Genomic DNA, 20741 nt, shown 5'->3' with positions numbered 1-20741 from the left:
AGGTTTATTCAACCCATGTTGTGCTTAACCTTCCAGGAGTGCACCTAAGCAGCAGGGGTCATAGCAACATATTATTTGGGGCACAATGGTAAAAAAATTCTAATTAATTGAAAAGTGCCCATGTAGGAAGGAGATTTACTTCAAGTTTTCTTTAAAAATAAGAGCAGTCTTTAAACTCTGGATAAGGCACTAAATCCAATTAATGAAGGCATTAGGCAGAGCAATGAACCTTATTTTGCAAAATTATTTGAAAGGCCCAGGATGAAAGAAACCAATTGGTGGAGCAGTATAACTACCTTCTGGCACATGGCTTCTTTGAGCATTTTTTCCTTCTATTTCTGCTGTTAATTTTTCAGCAGATCTCTTTCAACACCACCACCAAAGCATTCCACATAACTCAAGACAGTAATTTACTCACAAAGAAAACACACCTCCGACTTTATTAATAACCAACTTTTTTTATTAGAGCAGATACAGTTGTGAAAACTGTACATTATACATTTTGGTTTCAAGAATTATAAATAAAGGAACTCACAGGTAGGGAGTTCTTTTTCACAGCAAGAAACTTTAAATAAACAAAGTCATGTTTTATTAAGTACATTGGCAGACTTCATGTGCTGTCCAAAATGTTGAGTACAGTATAACAACCCATTAGAAAGAGCCTTCATGTAAAATACAGCTGTGCACATTTTAGAAAAATACCAACAATTTGAGCTTTGTTTTAAAAAAGCTTATAAATCATACATATATTTATAAATGGGACCAACATGCTCACTTTATAAACATATCCTCTCACTATCTGTTACCCATTATTTCCAAAGCATTACACATTTTAAATAAACAATAAGATTAAATATTTTATTATTATTTTTTAAAAAACCAGTTTTCCCAGCGTAAGGAGCTATAGGGTTTGGGAGGGGCAGTGAGAGTATTGAGAGTGACGTAGGAACTTTAAACGTTTGTTCTCAGGTAAAAATGGACTTCCTAAATTTAAAAGTCAAAGCAAAATGTAAAAAATGAATATACAAGTTGAAATTTTTCATGTGCTCTCTTTCTGCCTTCTTCTTTATTCCATATTGGTCACACCCAGGATTTTCAACATATTGTGCTTCTGTAAGAAACATCACTGGGTTACTACCCTGCAGGTGACAAAGCACTCAGTCCACATCTGTGCTAACCAGGGAATTGTGTGAACTGTCTCTTCTGCATTGAAAAGGTAGCTAATATGGTAAAAAAAAAAAAAAAAATCTGATTGAACCATGCAAATCATGAAAATATTTAGGAGTAGCTCCCCCTCTGCAATGTAATGTTTTATAAAGATTTAATAGATTAGATAGATACCTTTCTTCCCCTGATGTCTTTTTAAGTAATTACTTTTATAAAGACCATTTAGTTTCTCTAAGTAAGCATGCTTCTGAATAATAAAGGGTAAATTATAAAACAGCAAAAATCCAGAAATGTCAGAATGACAAAAGACTGTAAAAGACACATATTTAAAATAAAAATGTCTAAGCCTTTAAAATGTGAAATGAAATTACAAAACGACTTTGAAAAACAGGAAAGGCAGAAAACTGAGAGGCAGTGATCGAACAAGGCTTTATGTTCTACCTGAATGTATTCAACAGAAATTTAAGTTGGAAAAAGAAAACAAGAAAGAGCAGAGCAGTTTATTAATAGCATCTTGCTTAACTTTCATGGGAATTAACACAGCCACCGACAAGATTTTATTTGGTTGTAAAGTACGTCAGCAAAGAAACTGAATCCTTTAAACACTGATTACTGCAATCCATGCAACATTTGGACTATACTTCTTAGAATTCTCTTGTGTTTCAGCTTTTAAAATTTAGCACTTCCTAAGTGCATAAATAATTCACCTCAGTAATGTTAAAAATATTTAAAATTAAATTAGTTCTTAGGAAGGCATAGTATCTTCAAATTGCTAAATTTTAAAGATAAATAAGCTTTTACAAGTATAGGAAGAATAAATGACATAAAAGATGGTATATTGCTATCAAAATAAGCACATTTTCACTAGCATTTTGTTGTTTCTTTTCCTTGAGATGCAACACGTGTGTTTTGTCCGGCCAGGACCGCAGGTGGTAGATGACTATACATCATATTTAAATAAACAGCAAAAATGAACAGAGTCGTGCACAAGCAAACGGAACGTTCTCTCCCAGAACATTCCAGGAGATGTTAAAGCAGCAGGTCATGGCATAAGACTGGTGAGTGATGCTGCTACCTATTTCTTCTAATGAGATAGGAGTGAATGTTGGAACCACGTCCACAGCAACACAATCCTCCGACCGCATTCCTCGGGCAGTCGTTTCCCCAGCTCCCTACTAAAAACGTCAGATGGTAAAATAGTAAGGCAGCTGTTGACTTCCATCAAAAAAAAAAAAAAATGCAGCTCCATACATTTCCAGTTTAGTCACACTCTGCTAGGACAGATGGAGTAGCCAATGCCAAGAACTTCGCCGGATGGGGCTGCTTCAGCAGATTTTAAAAAAGAATTATTATTAAGTTTTGCTCTCCAACATGGCTGTGCGCTTCAGCTCCCAGAGGACCCCAAAGCCACAAAGCACTCCCAGGGGAACCGAACAGGTCCTCTGGCTGAATTTTCCAAGTTTCATCTCTCTCGCGATCCCATCCTAATTCCAAGCCTCCTTCCCTGTGTCTGAGTCTGCCTGGGGTGGGCCATTTAAAGGGCTGACGGCACCACTGCAGAGAACTGTGGGCTAACACACCACTAGTTGTCAGGACTTCACTGAAGGGTCAAAACAGTTATAGCATTAAGTAACTATGTTGAATCACATTCAGGCATAGCCAAAATTAAAGTGAAGGACAATACGTCATTGTTAAAAAAAATAGCAAATTTGAATATGAGAAAAGAATGTTATTTACTATGATTTTAGATAGAAATTAAGGCGATTCTTACCTTTCCTAATTCCAATCAAGTTAGAAAGTGAACAAAAAGAATGGCCAACCCGATATTCAACAGCATGACAAGGACAATCATGATTGAATTAGGGCCCTGAAAATGAAAGAGAACAAAATAACTGTAACTTCTCCATGTTAATATCAAGATATTACCAAAGCCAATTACTTTAGAAATTAGAAAGTTAACATGACTGCAGTAAATAAGGCATAAAAGATGACAGCAGTTCCAAAAGGTATAGACTAAAAACGGCAATGCTATGTTTAGATGGAGACATTTCAGAACCTTCACTTAAAAATGAATCCAGGCTTGAATTAGTTTAAAAACGTTTTAAACAACTGATCCACTTCATTCACCTCAAAACAATGGACAACAGCGTGTGCTGAGACACAGCTCACCGTAACAGGGCCTACGAACGGCTGGGAGTTAGAGGTGCATTTGTTGTTAGAATGCAGTTCAGATGAGGAAGAGCTGCTTCCTCCTCCGGGCAGTTAGAACATGAGAGCAAAATCTGTAGGACAAAGCCAACTCCAAGGAACAATTCAGGGAAAACTCAAAACGAGGTTCTCTACCTCTCGCTTTTTCCCTGGTCCTCTGTTTGGACACCACCCTTTCCGTTAAGTAAAAGCTGTAAGTGAGAAGTTGGATACTTTCAGAAGTTATCTTACAGGCCTAGCTTTTCAAATTTCTCTAATCACGACCACAACATTCCAGAAATCAAGTTATATTTTACAAACTACGGGATCCTATTTTGATAAATATCATTATAATAAATACCAGATAGTTGTCCAAGGGCCTCAAATTTTTACTTGTTTAAACAAACCAACCTCATATAACCCATCTTTTCAGATCTGCTCCATGAAGAAGCCACCTTTATTACAAAGATATGATTGTGGTATTTACTGTTAAAATAATGTCTAATTCTTATATAGCATTACAAGTATTCTAAACTGGCTTTATGAGGTAGGTAGTTTTATTGTCCTCATTTTACAGATGAGGAAACAGTGGTACTCCATTTGGATATTGGGTAAGACTACACTGAAACAATGTTATAGAGGCCTCAAAAGTATTGATGTTTTTTGGGTGTGGGGTACCTGAATAAGGGAGATTGGAGCTGTCATTGGTCAAGCACTAATCAATTCGGGTCTAGGGTTTGGGTCACACATCATTTACTCAAGAAGGTCTCTTTCCCTGACTGAGCCCACATCTCTGTGGTAGAGGTCAGAGTGCCCTGCTCTTTCTCTACCACAAGGCATTTCACACTTGATTGTCCTTTGTTGTTTAACTGCTATTTTCCCCCACAAGACTCTGAGCTCCACAGTAGCAGGGACCTTGTCTAATTCACTGCTATGCACCCCGTGCACGGACACATGACATTGCCCAATTCATTCAGGCAACCAATATTTAATGAGACTCTACTATCTTCCAGCACATTTCCAAGTGCCGTGGATGTGGGTTGTTTTGTTTTGAGACAGGCTCTTGCTCTGTCACCCAGACTGGAATGCAGTGGTGTGATCTTAGCTCATCGCAGCCTTGACCTCCCAGGTTCAAGCTATCCTACCACTTCAGCTTCCTGAGTAGCTGAGACCAACAGTGCATGCCACTAAACCCGGCTAATTTTTGTATTTTTTGTAGAGATGAGGTCTCACTATGTTGCCCAGGCTGGTCTCAACTTCCTGGCCTCAAGCAATCCTGCCACCTTGGCCTCCCAAAGTGCTGGGATTCCAGGTGTGAACCACAGTGCCTGACCCAAATGTGGGTTAAGCAAAACAGATTAAATCACTGAATTAAATGAAGAACAAACAGGGTGATTAGTAAAATGGGGGAGGGAGAGGAAGTAAACATGAGTCCCCTTTAAGTGGGGACTATTAGGCAGAAGAAAAGCATCAGTTCCTAAACCCCAAGTAAATGGGAGGAAAATAAACATTTATCGCAGGTTTTTATAATGCTGGGCAGTGGGTTAAGCATCTCTGATTTTTTTTTTGTTTATTCTTCACAAGTGATTATTAGTCCAATTTTACAGAGCTTAAGAGGACAGCTGTCTTGCTCAAGTTTCCTCAGCCAGTCTGAAGAAATTAGAACTCGAATTAAGCTTTAGTCTGGTCACTTCAGAGCTCCATGCTCTTTTCTCTATATGTCTATTAAAGATGCAGGCCTTAGTTTAAAGGCAATTTCCCATTCAGTTCTTTAAAATGACATTTTCCTCGATATCCTATAATTTCCACGGTATCAGAAAAACATCAAATTGTGATAACGACCAACTGCTCTTTTAGAATAGTTGTATTCTAAATTAATAGGAGAGTCCTAACCTGTGCAACTCCTCAATTATGGTTAATTTAGAGCATAGAAATAATGCAGGAAACTCTTATAACTCAGAAAATAGTGGAGACAATCTTTCAATACCACAACTGAGCACAGAGATTAAGGAAATGCTATTACAGGCTAAGCATCCCTTATCTGAAATGCTTGGGACCCTGAGTGTTTGGGGTTTCAGATTTTTTTCCGATGTACGGGTTGAACGTCGCGAACACACAATTCTAAAATGCTGCAATGAGAATTTCCTTTGAGTTGGTGCTCGAAAAGTTTCAGATTTTGGAGATTAAAACATTTTAAATTTTTGTGGGTACATACTGGGTGTATATATGATATTTTGATACTGGCATACAATGTGTAATAATCACATTAGGGTAATGAGGTATCCATCACCTAAAGCATTTATTCTTTGTGTTCCAAACAATCCAATTATACTCTTTTAGTTATTTTATTTTTTGAGGTGGAGTCTTGCTCTGTTGCCCAGGCTGGAGTGCAGTGGCACGATCTTGGCTCACCGTAACCTCTGCCTCCTGGCTTCAAGTGATTCTCCTGCCTCAGCCTCCTGAGTAGCGGGGACTACAGGTGTTCACTATGATGCCCAGCTAATTTTTGTATTTTTAGTAGAGACGGGGTTTCACCATGTTGGCCAGGCTGGTCCTGAACTCCTGACCTCAAGTGATCCACCCGCCTCAGCCTCCCAAAGTGTTGGGATTACAGGTGTGGGCTACCGTGCCCAGTTCTCTTTTAGTTATTTTAAAAGGTACAATTAAATTATTGTTAACTACAGTCACCCTGTTGTGCTATCAAATACTAGATCTTATTTGTTCTATTTTTTTTTTTGTATCCATTAACCATCCCCCCTTCTCCCCTACGTCTTCACTTTCCATCCAGCCTCTGGTAACCATCCTTCTACTCTCCATCTCCATGAGTTTGATCGCTTTAATTTTTAGCTCCCACAAATAAGTGAGAACATGCAAAGTTTGTCTTTCTGTGCCTGGCTTCTTTCACTTCACATCATGACCAGATGTTGGAGCATTCTGGATGTTCCACCTGTACTACTACACACTTGGATTAGATTTTGTTCATGAATGTTTTGAGAATTTTGGATCATTTCAACTATTCTGGGCTACTGGGTTTATTGTATAATTTTCAAAGGTAATTTAGTGATATGAAAGGTGAGGAAAAATACACCTGGTGAGAACAATACAACATAGACTTCGGTGTCTTACAGTGGACCCAGGAAAGTGAAATAGCAGAGAACGTGCCTTCCATGAAGCCAACTTCTAAAGTCCAAGGTGTGCCTGAACCTTAACTTCCATTTCATAAATCCTTATAAGATTCTGTGAATTTATCTAACCCCTTTGAATTAGTGAGTATTTTGAATCTGTATATTCTCTTGGTTTGAATTTAGATTACTATCTTTTCTCCAGCTTTTGGCCCACATATCACTGTACTGGCAATCCAGATTCAATGAATAGTGAATGAGTGCTTTATCCAAAATGAAAAACACATACATATATATTTTTTTCTTTTGCACACACACATATTTCTCCTGTATATGTTCTAATATACACACACATATATATTTATCCTACCAGGGTGGCTCCACTTAGAAAGCTATTTTTAAAGGTGACTCAGTGAAGATGAGGGAAAATTAGACATGAAAGGTTCAAACAGCAACCAGGGGAAAAATAAAAATCCGGGATGCTCTGTTCAGTGGCAGATACCAAGCCCTGGACTCTATGTTCTTTATATACCTAGGCACAGGATACAGGGTGAAAACCTTTAAGGTAAAGTCCCATAAATACGACTGTGGTGGCCAGTTGTAGCTTAAAATAGCAAAATGAAAAAAAAATCTGTCTTGCTTTTCAAGACTGACTGGGACAGGTGTAATACAAGAAGCTGTAGCAGGGCACAGGGTAAGTCTTGATTGGAAGAAATTTTCAGGCGGTAAGAAAATAAAAAACAGGAAATCAAAATACAGAAAGAACTCCTAACTCAAAAAATTAATCTTTTTTTTTTCCTTTAAGAGATTGTCACTCATATTTAAAACTGTAAGGAATTTTCTGCTAGAAGAGTTATTATGGTTTATGTGAAATTAAAGCTTCTCTAGTTAGAAACACATGAGAAGAGCAAAGTTTAATTAAGTATTAATAGCAAAGTTTAATTATATATATTTACCTCTTTTGGGGGTGAGGTTCAAACCCGATTTGATGGGGACGCTTTAAATCTTACACAAATTCAAAAGAAAGATTTGATAAACCTCAAAACAAACTTGGATGCAAATCACAGGAATGGCTGAGAAAAAAGTGTAGTCATTTTTCAGAATGGGCTGAGATACCTAATTGGAAAATTCCCCTCTTGTCTACTTGATGGTAAGATGCTAAAGATGCCTCTTCTGACCCTACCAGAGTTGTCATGTTGCAAAACCCTACAAAAATTTCAGGATCACATTGAATGCATGCCCCTAGGACATAAGTCCATACGTAACCATTGCCCACAGGGGTCACAGAGGTTTCTTGAGGAAAATCTTCCTCAAGAAAGTAATCAATGCCACAGCCTCCCTTCTCTTACCTCTCATACTCGAGTTAACTAATTTCCTGTGTTACTCTGTGTCCCAGGAGATTTTCTGTATTTCTAGGAGATCAATAGCCAGGGTGATCCTGAGGATGGATCAGATCTACTTGAATATTTCTGAACTGTTGATGCTTCAGTTAGCATTGGTTGAAACAAACATCATAATAGCCAAGGTTTTTTGAGCATTTATTCTGCACTAGGCACTATGCTAAGAACTTTTAAAGTATTGACTCATTTAATCTTCACAACAACCCTGTGATAGGTACAGATGAGGAAACTGAGGCACAGAGCAGTTAAGAAACTGTCCAGGGTCACACAGCTGGTAAGCAACAGAGCTGGTATGTGAACCGAGGAAGTCTGGCAACAGAGTTCAATTCTGTGAATTTTAAAATTATTCACGAATGTCTAACTTATACAGTGTCTTTCTCTCAAAACTATGTAGTACTCCATTGTCTTAAAGGTCATCCACTGACAACATTTATGATGACTGTGCCACTTCCTAACTCTGAGGAGTGGGGAAGGCAGCTTTCTCTTACTATCAGGAAGACAATGTTAATTGTTAGAATCTTCACATGAAGGTGTCAAGTCGATCTTGTAGAGGCAGGCAATTTTGTAGAGGCAGGCTAAAGCTCAGGGTGGCTGCCGAGCTGCTGGGGCCTCCCTTCCCCCTTGGGGTGTAGAGGGGCACCCTAAGGACCAACTACTGAGATGGAGGATGCTTATTTAACTCCAAGAATCTGAGAATTCCGCAAATAAGTAAAACAGATGTTTTTTCTAAATGAGCAGGCTGTGAATTTACCAAACATATGTACACTACTGTTTTACAGAAAGACTCCTTCAGCTAAGAGCTGGGTAATTTAACTTTTTTTTCCCCTATCACAGCCTAATGTATAGGACACTGGGGCATATGCTTCCCCTTGTAGAGATCTAGAAGTCAACTAAAGCCCACAAATGGGTACCCAAAGGTATAGAAGATATGGCCTTGCCTTGTTTGAATTTTTCCCAGTGTAAATCGGGCAAACTAATACTGATATATGCGAGGCCTTATTAACCTGGGGATAAACATGCTGAAAGTCAAATGAGAAGTAAACTATTACATTTAACAAATTCAATAGTGATTATTATAGTTGTAATGTCAGGATACTGACATATTAAGGTTTAAAATCTTTAAAACGAATGCTTACTGAAGAGTCAGAATCTTAAAGTTAGTCTGTTTTGAAAACAATTTTTCTCCATGCAGGTGGACTCTTGGAAGTTGGTCCAGTTAATCTGAATAATTTATGTTTAGCTAATTAAAAAGTTGAAAATTTGAAAAAAGAAGAGAACCAGTGTTTTATAGATATTAGCAAAATAAACACACTTAAGAAATTTTAAGCATAAGTTAACAGAGGAATTTTTATTGTTTAATCCTGTGAGTAAATCAAACAGACAAAAATAAGAAACTGATGGCTGTATTATATTCTTGTTGGCCAAGATATTAATCCGCACCATTATGCAAATATGTCTCTATAATTACTAGTGAATACTAGGTGTGTAACATTCAACACCTCTGTTCTAACGGGATGTGACCAGGTCAAGAGGTCATTTTTTAATCAATAATTATCTTCAGATTTTATAAATACTACAGCATTTGATAAAATACTAATTCCATACATTATCCAAAAAATCTCCTTTGAAAGAAGGTATAAAGATTTTTCAATAACACAGAGCTTTTCTGGCTGAATAATAAATAAATATCTTAAATGCTTAAGACTAATTGATACTAATAACCTGCATCTACCAGAAAACTGAAATTGTAAGAGTTCTCACACTTTGAAAAGACAGAAGACCAAAGAAATTCTCTTGAACTGTTGGAAATTTTCAGTTCTCTTTTGGGAAAGAAAAATGTTCTAGCTGCAAAGCCTGGCTAATTAAAGTCCAAACTAGGTATGTACGAGAAGAATTCACAACGGCTGGAGGAGATGTTCTTTTGTGTAAAGATGCTGACCGCTGTGGTGAAAACAGGAGGGCTAAGAACTTGGTGGTGCCCTTTTCCTAGAGCTCTGAGAGCCGCTGGCCCTTGTCAGGGGTCATGATTCCTTTCCAGCAATCAGGGAGCATGCTATCAGGAAGCTCACCAAGACACGCTGTTAAAGCCTTGCTAAAATGTGCTAAGATGCTGTGCTAAGCTGGTCAGGTCTTACCTACCTGAATTACATCTAAAGTGGGGCTGGGTGAACATAGGGGTGGTGGGGGGAATTTCTGCCCAGAGAGCTCTTTGCTGTCTCAAGCTACAAATGTGTTATGTGCTGCTCTAAACAACCCTGTGCTTCTAGAACCTTGGTTAGCCTGGCTGTGATCAAGATGCACGGTCACCCCACACAGCTCGCTGAAAGAAACAAAGGGAAGAAAGAAAGAGAAAATGCTACTTGCAGTACTTACTGAATTGGCTTCTTTTTCCAAAGCAGGGCATGAATCGTTGCTTGCTGGATTCTTTGGTATAGCAAGTTCAGACTTCTTAGCTTTTGGCTCAGCTTTGCTTTCTTTGGCAACTGGTTTTGTCACAGATTTGGAGGGACTCCACTTGTTAGCGGATGGCTTGTGCACCAGTGCTGAGGAAGACTGGCTGGATCCATCGCCGTCCTCCACATCTACTGGAGGGTGCTGGGGGGCGTTCAGCTTCACGTAGTAGCCGTGATACTGAGAATGCAGCTCCCCGTTACTGGGGTTGGGGATGTGGTGGCGGCCAGAGTACTTGGACTGGGGCACAACCGCTCCTGCCTCCTTCGTGGGAGCTTTTGACATCAAGGGCTTATTGACAATGGCTGTCACCTGCTCATCAGCCACACTCCTTTTGTCTTGGTTGAGTCTCGCCCCTGAGCTGGGGTTTTGCTTCTTCAGGGGCTTTGGGGAGGAAGTAGGAGAGTGGCTGTGTTTGGGACTTGCCTCAGGAGATCTTGGGGGTGTCGTGCCTTTGCGATAAAAATGAGGAGACTCCTTTGGTGTAGGTGGCTTTTCTGGTACCTTCTCTTCTGGATTTTCTTTAGCATCTACACCTTCCTGAAATCTCTGTTTGACATAATCAGGGCCTGGCCAAAAAAAAAAAAAGAAAAAAAGAAAGGAGGTATATATATATACACATATATTTTGCTAAATCAGATTAACCTTTTCTCTTTCAAAAATAATATATTCATAAGCCTTTGACTAAGCACATATTTCATTCTCTAGGGGAAAAGTTTACTTATTATGGAAAGGCTGCTTTTAAGATAATACAGAATCTAAATAGTTCTGGCTTCCCTGATAATTGCATTCTTTCTGCCTACTTGCAGAATACAGAGGCAAAATTCATGTTGATGGAACATTGGTTGCAATATCATAATTAATCTGTTTATTCAAATTATGTGGTGTAACTAAGACACAGAAAGTATATACTTGTACAAGGAAGTAAGCTGACTACTGTAAGCATCTGAAAATTTAATAAAGTATACTGCAAGAGGAGAACCTATAGATAACATATTTTTAATGATCTGTCATCAAACATGCATTAAAACTTCCTAGTTTGAAACAACTTCTGAGGCTTAGGTTGCACGACACAAAGTCATTTCTATGTAGTCCATTCACAGCTATGGAAAACACGGATTTGCACATGCAGTGTTTTGCAGGTATCAAAGTCAAGACAAGGCAGTTGTCTCTGGTTCTGTAGCTTCAAGATTTTTTTTTTTCCTTTTTTATATACCTCAGGATTGTTTATAAAAATCTTGTTATTTTTTATAAATGGGAACAAATTTTCATTAAAAAAGAGGCTATTCCTCTGACAGAGGAGGAAAAAATGAAAAAAAAAAAAGTGGCCCTGCTGCATTGTTATTTTATGGGGAGTGAGCTATAAAGAAACAGAGTGTGTGCCACAAGATGTCCAGGCCCTGGGAACTCGAGGAGGCCATGGTCTGGAAAGCGGCATCTCTGGGCTAAGACAGAGACCTTAGACTTCTAGGGCCTTCGGCTCTCAGTAAGTCATGTGCGTACTTTGGCTACCACTCCACCCATCTGCCACTTTTCGCCTCATAAGGTGAGGTCAAGGTCACATGCAGTGCAATTGACCCTCTTCCTCACAAATGGGCAGAAGCTGACAATGTCTCTTGAGTATATATGGAAGACACTGTCCCCACCGACATGCTTATAGAGAGTTGACAGGCTCCTGTCAATTCCACAGCACTGCATCTGTTCATTTTCCTTCCTGCCTTCTACCCCCAACCCTTCACCCCAAACTCACTAACTCACTAAAAGATTTACAGAGGGGCTGAACAGCAATTATCCTTAATTGTGAAACTACATACTGCACACTTATACCTTTAATTGCTCTTCCCATGGTGGTCTGAGTAATAAGTTATTGTAATGAGGCTGCTATTTAATTATACAAGGAATTTTCCAAAATTTAAAGCCTCACCAAAATCTTAGGGAGTAGGTGTTATTATCCCCATTTTACTGAAATGGAAACAGCTATAGCAGCTGAAAAAAAAATCACATAGCTCCCATTATCTTTTAAGAAAAAAACATAATGCAACACATAATATTTTAAAGCCAGAAACAAGAATTCCTGAGCACCCACCATCGCAAGTTATACTCAGGGCACAAAACATAATAGTATTATCACAGTTTCCACCTTCTAGAAGATACATCCACTCCTGAGGATTCAAGTTTCCCAAATCTGTCAAGATCGTACATCGACAATTGAGACTTCCTTTCTAAACTGTGTAAGCTCCCCCTTTACATAAATGACCATTTTCTTTTAATTCCTCCATCAAAAATGGCAGTGTTCATTCTTAGGCCAGTGAAAGTTATTTTGAATGACGAAAAGGGGCAACTGCAAGCATTCAAAAGGTGATGTCCTTCTGTTTCTGAATTCTTTCTTGGTGCTGTGTGTCTGGACATAGCATTAAAGGGAAAAAGGGCAGCATGAGCACAAAAAAGTTATGTCTTTCATCAGCTGAACTGTCCCTGCTCTTTAAAACTCATCAGGTCATTGATACTAGTCTGTCATGGAGAAGCCCCTCGTGATTCAACTGCAGGCATATTTTAACAAAACCCCTCTTCTTCTGTGATAAAGTATATTCTCTAATACATCTTGATGCAGTGTGATGTTTATATACTTTTCCCTCACTTCTCTACCCAAAATTTCACTACAGTTGGTTTTATTTGTGCTTTACTGATATTCAACTTCATAGCATTACTAAAATACCCATCTAGGTATGGCAGTGGATGTACTGTGAAAAGATAATTAAAATAGTCAAGTGCCTTGGAGCCAACGGACTTTTAATTTAAGCCACTTAATGCTGAAACAACTACATAAAATACAAAGTGCTTTTAACATCTTTGATCTAAAGATAAATGCAAGTTATTTTTGCACAGAAAAATTGCCAATATCTACTAAGATTAAGGCACATTAAAAGCTAATGTTTAACTTAAATACACATAAATGAGTGAAAAAATAGACTCTGGCAAACATTTTTCGTTATACATTCTCAAAGTTGGAGGGAAAAGGTAAAGAGTCACTGCGCCCTGAGAAATGAAGCTGTCACAAAGCCCATGCATTTCACTTAGAAGATGTAAGACCATGAGATTGTAGCTTACAAATTTAGGATTTAAATCTTTGTGATGCCCTCATCACAAAAAAATGTCATTTTTTTTGAGGTGATAAATAGGTTAATTAGCTTGATTTAATCATTCCATATTGTATTAAGAAATTGTAACATCACTTTGTACTTCACAAATATATACAACTATAACTTATCAATATATACATTAAAAACATTAGGATATATCCTAGTGACCTTCAGTACCATCAGTATAGGTGGATAGACCAAGGTGAGACTGATTTGGCCATTGGAATAATTTGTATTAATGAACTTATGAAGCTAAATTTTGGATTCCATTGAAAGTATTTCTTATGATATTTATCAACTCTCAAATACTGGTCTAATCACGTCTTTAACCTTTAGAAATCTGATGTGTCACCTCTTTGGACACAGTTTTCTTGTCCTAAATGTAGTAAGAAAGGCATGTCTTACGTGATTACTCATGCCCACTCTGCTAAGATTACTTTAGGTATACTCACTCAAATTGATCTACAGGGCTTCTGATGATACTCAAAATCTGTTGAGCTCAAAGAATTTACTAGAACGGTGGAAGTAAATTTTAGCATCAACTTTCACATTTAAAAAATTCCTAGCTTTATTATGCATTCAAAAAATACCTGGGTAAGAGAAAAAATGCACTCCCAAGCAGGGGTGCCTATGCTTGCTGCCTATCACAGCATCTGAGGTGTTATGGCCAGAGATTTTAATAAGTATGAATTGAAGCCTAGAAATATTAATGTTTAACAAATGATCCGAGTGATTCTAAGGCACTGGGTTTTAGGCATTTGACAGCATGCAAGCAATATGTTGAGTAGAGGTGGACATAGCACCAGCCTTACGTGACTACATCCCGTTGGAAATGGTTCCAATGTGGCACGGTCATACAAGGCCTAGCCAACCAACTAAATGAGGATATACAGTTAGATTTTCCAGAGGAAGATTAAATGCTTTTAAAACAAGACGTTTAACATAATGCAGAAGACAGAAGTTTTTCCTGGACGGCACATGTTGTGCCTGCTACTTGTTCTGTGTAGTAAATGTGTGTCAGCATTGCAGAGCCAGCAACATAAAGTTGATGAGATGCAGCGGTTCATTAAAAAGACTAGTCAGAATATTGCCAGGGAGGGAAATTATGACAAATGTTGATAGTTGTTGCAGTCAGCATTTTCATCTGTTTTTATAGACAGTATCTATGAATCCCAAAGGATTTTCTCCCCCTGGAGACTCATATTGGGAAGAAGTCAGATACAGGTCACCCGCTCACGGATATGGCTGCCACACAATGTGAAAAAAGGAACAACATTCAGCATGCCATCCACCAACACTCAAAGGTTACTCGTTACAGTTGGCACGAAGGCTCTGAATAGATATGGCAGATGGTGGCAGCAGGGTATCCAGCTAGTTCTTCGGAGGTGAGCCTCGGTGGGCAGAAGCACCTTTATGGGCAGAAGCACCATAAAGATTCCCCAAAACAAATGTCTATGAGGGTAGTGCCAATATCAAATGTTTTGTAGCAACAGCAGTAGTCATTAAGTAGAAATTAGACATTTTCTGTGGAGACTGACAATCAGTGAAAAGAGGACCAGATTGAAATAGTCTAAAAAAATTGTGTAACTGGTAGCAGGATCACTTTTTGTGTTCGATATAGAAAGAACACACCTTTCCTATAGGACTTGACAGTCCCGTCTATAACAATCCTGCAATTTCTGTGACCACAGCTATAGTGCTCTGGTCTGCAAACTGTGGGACATCCTTTCTAGTACCCTGCACTTGGCTGGCACTCAATACCCATTTGTGAAACTGAATGTACTGGAATGAATATGTGGTATGAGTAACCAGCAAACTCATGAATTATTAATTTCATGTCAACTAGTGGATTATTCAGTTTCCCTTTTTAATGAAAAGATTTATTCAGAATTTTGGGTTTGGAAGGTGAGCTTAGAAGTCATCTATTCCAGGATGCTTCCCTTTTCTTAACCAAATCCATGACATATTAATGATAGGCCTAGACAATTATGTAATGGAGCTATGCTTTGATTTCTGAAGTCTTCTAATTGATACCAGAAATGCAAGCTTAGCTAACACTGGTCCATAATAACCTGTGCTAAAGACTTCACTCTAAATAATCGATGCACTGTGTGTATGAGCACATTTATGCTTAAACATGCAAAGACAAAGCTTGTTGGGGATGATACCCAGAGAAGCAGGCTGGCTCTCTCCCAAGACGGCTCCAAATACTAAATTTACCACATTCCAGGGCAGTGTTTTAATTTCTTTAACTCATGCTCAGCCCCTGCCTCCATCAATAAATACAAAAATTTTACATGCTACTTAATATCACTTGAAATTAAAAACAAAATGAATATCTCGACTAAAAGGAATTTTTTTTTTTTTTTTGAGTTGGAGTCTCGCTCTGTCGCCCAGGCTGGAGTAAGTGGCACCATCCTGGCTCACTGCAACCTCCGCCTCTCGGGTTCAAATGATTCTCATGCCTCAGCCTCCCAAGTAGCTGGGATTACAGGCATGTACTACCAGGCCCACCTAATTCTTGTATTTTTAGTGGAGACGGGGTTTCACCATGTTGGTCAGGCTGGTTGTGAACTCCTGGCCTCACATGATCTGCCTGCTTTGGCCTCCCAGAGTGCTGGGATTACAGGCATGAGCCACTGTGCCTAGCCTAAAAAGAAACTGAAACAGTGGAAGAAAGAGCCACAAATCTAGTCTCCCAATCTTCCTTCCCAGGAAGGGGCGCAGCCCCAGTCACCCCTGCTTCCTCAGTGGTTACCCTCTAAAGCAAGCTTGTGCAACCTGTGGCCCAACACAAATTCATAAACTTTTCTTGAAACATTATGAGATTTTTTTTTGTGATTTTGTTTTGGCTCCTCAGCTATCATTAGTGTTAGTCCATTTTATGTGTGGCCCAAGACAATTCTTCTTCTTCCTATGTGGCTCAGGGAAGCCAAAAGATTGGACACCCTTGCTCTAAAGCCTATGTCACCCTTGCTGGCATAGAAACCTGATTTTACCAGCACTTTGAAGCAGAGCCATCCCTTGGGGCAGACTCACATTACCAAAGCTCACCAGACTGACGTAAAATCCTAGAAGGCCAATTTACTAGTTTACAATGAGCAATGTAAATGTCACATAGGTCAGGGGACTCATGCTGATACTACCAGTACATGCTCTCCTTGTTGGCAGAACTCCATGGAAAGCTCAACTAAAATTAGAAAGTTACTGGTGAACATGGAATCAGAACAAGAAGCATGAGCTGAATCAAATATGTAATGGCATCAAGCTGGGCTAGCCTGATACATACATTTCCTGAGTCAGGGTGATCTTGCCAGTAAAGCCGTACGCCACGGCCATAGTTCCCTGCATCCTTCCCCATAATAGAAACGTCCTTGCCAAAGTGAGAGCAGTCTTCCAAGGTTCTGGCTCAGGCTTCTCCCGCTCTGGACAGTGTTGGGATGAACACTGCCAATTTTTGCCTCTGTGACTCTCTTTTTTCTATACTTCCTTGGGTGACCAATTTTTCTTTAGATGTTTTTATAACCCAATCAGGTTACAAGGAAATCCTGTGGTTCTTAAAGCCATCCTATTACTTAGGATCACCTGATCTACCTTTGTGTAGTTTCAGGGACTCATTTTCAAGTTGAACTCACAGAGGACAATCTTCTAAGTTCTTGGGGGATGACTCACTGTGTCACTCCCGCTAATGGCAATTTAGGTTTCTGTGTATGTACACAATTATCTATATATACATCCACAAACATCCATTTGTATCCTTTCGGTTTATTAGAGCTTAACCCTTTGGGGGAGAAAGCCATCCCACATGGCTATGTTTTTTTTTCTTTAATGACAAAAGTTATTATTTTATTTTAAAATTTTTTGATTAATCTACATATAATCTACTAGCAACCTTTTTTTCTACTTCTCGCTTTTATAATCAAGAGGCTATGTTTTTTCCTTAGTTTCTAACTGCATTGTAGAATAATACACTTTTTTTTTATAGATTCAATGCCATCCCCATCAAGCTACCAATGACTTTCTTCACAGAATTGGAAAAAACTACTTTAAAGTTCATATGGAACCAAAAAAGACCCCGCATTGCCAAGTCAATCCTAAGTCAAAAGAACAAAGCTGGAGGCATCACGCTACCTGACTTCAAACTATATTACAAGGCTACAGTAACCAAAACAGCATGGTACTGGTACCAAAACAGACAAATAGACCAATGGAACAGAATACAGCCCTTAGAAATAATGCCACACATCTACAACTATCTGATCTTTGACAAACCTGACAAAAACAAGCAATGGGGAAAGGATTCACTATTTAATAAATGGTTCTGGGAAAACTGGCTAGCCATATGTAGAAAGCTGAAACTGGACCCCTTCCTTACACCTTACACAAAAATTAATTCAAGATGGATTAAAGACTTAAAGGTTAGACCTAAAACCGTAAAAACCCTAGAAGAAAACCTAGGGAATACCATTCAGGACATAGGCGTGGGCAAGGACTTCATGTCTAAAACACCAAAAGCAATGGCAACAAAAGCCAAAATTGACAAATGGGGTCTAATTAAACTAAAGAGCTTCTGCACAGCAAAAGAAACTACCATCAGAGTGAACAGGCAACCTACAGAATGGGAGAAAATTTTTGCAATCTACTCATCTGACAAAGGGCTAATATCCAGAATCTACAAAGAACTCAAGGCTAGGAAGAAACTGCATCAACTAATGAGCAAAATAACCAGCTAACATCATAATGACAGGACCAAATTGACACATAACAATACTAACCTTAAATGTAAATGGGCTAAATGCTCCAATTAAAAGGCACAGACTGGCAAATTGGATAAAGAATCAAGACCCATCAGTGTGCTATATTCAGGAAACCCATCTCACGTGCAGAGACACACACAGGCTCAAAATAAAGGGATGGAGGAAGATCTACCAAGCAAATGGAAAACAAAAAAGGCAGGGGTTGCAATCCTAGTCTGGCATAAAACAGACTTTAAGCCAACAAAGATCAAAAGAGACAAAGAAGGCCATTACATAATGGTAAAGGGATCAATTCAACAAGAAGAACTAACTATCCTAAATATATATGCACCCAATACAGGAGCACCCAGATTCATAAAGCAAGTCCTTAGTGACCTACAAAGAGACTTAAGACTTCCACACAATAATAATGGGAGACTTTAACACCCCACTGTCAACATTAGACAGATCAACGAGACAGAAAGTTAACAAGGATATCCAGGAATTGAACTCAGCTCTGCACCAAGTGGACCTAATAGACATCTACAGAACTCTCCACCCCAAATCAACAGAATATACATTTTTTTCAGCACCACACCACACCTATTCCAAAATTGACCACATAGTTGGAAGTAAAGCACTCTTCAGCAAATGTAAAAGAACAGAAATTATAACAAACTGTCTCTCAGACCACAGTGCAATCAAACTAGAACTCAGGATTAAGAAACTCACTCAAAACCGCTCAACTACATGGAAACTGAACAACCTGCTCCTGAATGACTACTGGGTACATAACGAAATGAAGGCAGAAATAAAGATGTTCTTTGAAACCAACGAGAACAAAGACACAACACACCAGAATCTCTGGGACACATTTAAAGCAGTGTGTAGAGGGAAATTTATAGCACAAAATGCCCACAAGGGAAAGCAGGAAAGATCTAAAATTGACACCCTAACATCACAATTAAAAGACCTAGAGAAGCAAGAGCAAACACATTCAAAAGCTAGCAGAAGGCCAGAAATAACTAAGATCAGAGCAGAACTGAAGGAAATAGAGACACAGAAAACCCTTCAAAAAATCAATGAATCCAGGAAGTGGTTTTTTGAAAAGATCAACAAAATTGATAGACTGCTAGCAAGACTAATAAAGAAGAAAAGAGAAGAATCAAATAGACGCAATAAAAAATGACAAAGGGGATATCACCACCAATCCCACAGAAATACAAACTACCATCAGAGAATACTATAAACACTTCTACACAAATAAACTAGAAAATCTAGAAGAAACGGATAAATTCCTTGACACATACACTCTCCTAAGACTAAACCAGGAAGAAGTTGAATCTCAGAATAGACCAATAACAGGCTCTGAAATTGAGGCAATAATTAATAGCTTACCAACCAAAAAAAGTCCAGGACCAGATGGATTCACAGCCGAATTCTACCAGAGGTATAAGGAGGAGCTGGTACCATTCCTTCTGAAACTATTCCAATCAATAGAAAAAGTGGGAATCCTCTCTAACTCATTTTATGAGGCCAGCATCATCCTGATACCAAAGCCTGGCAGAGACACAACAAAAAAAGAGAATTTTAGACCAATATCCTTGATGAACACTGATGGAAAAATCCTCAATAAAATACTGGCAAACCAAATCCAGCAACACATCAAAAAGCTTACCCACCATGATCAAGTGGGCTTCATCCCTGGGATGCAAGGCTGGTTCAACATACGCAAATCAATAAACGTAATCCATTACATAAACAGAACCAAAGACAAAAACCACATGGTTATCTCAACAGATGCAGAAAAGGCCTTTGACAAAATTCAACAACGCTTCATGCTAAAAACTCTCAATAAATTAGGTATTGATGGGACGTATCTCAAAATAATAAGAGCTATCTATGACAAACCCACAGCCAATATCATACTGAATGGACAAAAACTGGGAGCATTCCCTTTGAAAACTGGCACAAGACAGGGATGCCCTCTCTCACCACTCCTATTCAACATAGTGTTGGAAGTTCTGGCCAGGGCAATCAGGCAGGAGAAGGAAATAAAGGGCATTCAATTAGGAAAAGAGGAAGTCAAATTGTCCCTGTTTGCAGATGATATGACTGTATATCTAGAAAACCCCATCGTCTCAGCCCAAAATCTCCTTAAGCTGATAAAGAACTTCAGCAAAGTCTCAGGATAAAAAAAATCAATGTGCAAAAATCACAAGCATTCTTATACAACAATAACAAACAAACAGAGAGCCAAATCATGAGTGAACTCCCATTCACAATTGCTTCAAAGAGAATAAAATACCTAGGAATCCAGCTTACAAGGGATGTGAAGGACCTCTTCAAGGAGAACTACAAACCACTGCTCAATGAAATAAAAGAGGATACAAACAAATGGAAGAACATTCCATGCTGATGGGTAGGAAGAATCAATATTGTGAAAATGGCCATACTGCCCAAGGTAATTTATAGATTCAATGCCATCCCCATCAAGCTACCAATGACTTTCTTCACAGAATTGGAAAAAACTAAAGT

General features: G+C 38.7%; 1 protein-coding gene across 4 annotated transcripts in view; it reads right to left on the bottom strand.

Annotated features, from left to right (window-relative positions):
- Positions 1-441: 441 nt before the first annotated feature.
- JPH1 (junctophilin 1) overlaps positions 442-20741 on the bottom strand; it is an 86711-nt gene continuing 66411 nt past the window's right edge. Inside the window, exons 4-6 of one of the 4 annotated variants that reach the window (XM_003269449.3) lie at positions 10250-10896; positions 2939-3034; positions 442-2767 (exon numbers count right to left, since the gene is read on the bottom strand). In XM_003269449.3, the coding sequence (XP_003269497.1) occupies positions 2954-3034; positions 10250-10896 (728 nt within the window). In that variant the 3' untranslated portion in view covers positions 442-2767; positions 2939-2953. The remainder of the gene's footprint in view (positions 2768-2938; positions 3035-10249; positions 10897-20741) is intronic. The other 3 variants (XM_003269450.3, XM_030794954.1, XM_030794955.1) reach the window with 3 other exon arrangements.

This window comes from Nomascus leucogenys, chromosome 16, assembly GCF_006542625.1.
Source record: "Nomascus leucogenys isolate Asia chromosome 16, Asia_NLE_v1, whole genome shotgun sequence".
Classification (NCBI taxonomy): domain Eukaryota; kingdom Metazoa; phylum Chordata; class Mammalia; order Primates; family Hylobatidae; genus Nomascus; species Nomascus leucogenys.
This window is presented reverse-complemented; position numbering and strand designations above follow the sequence as displayed.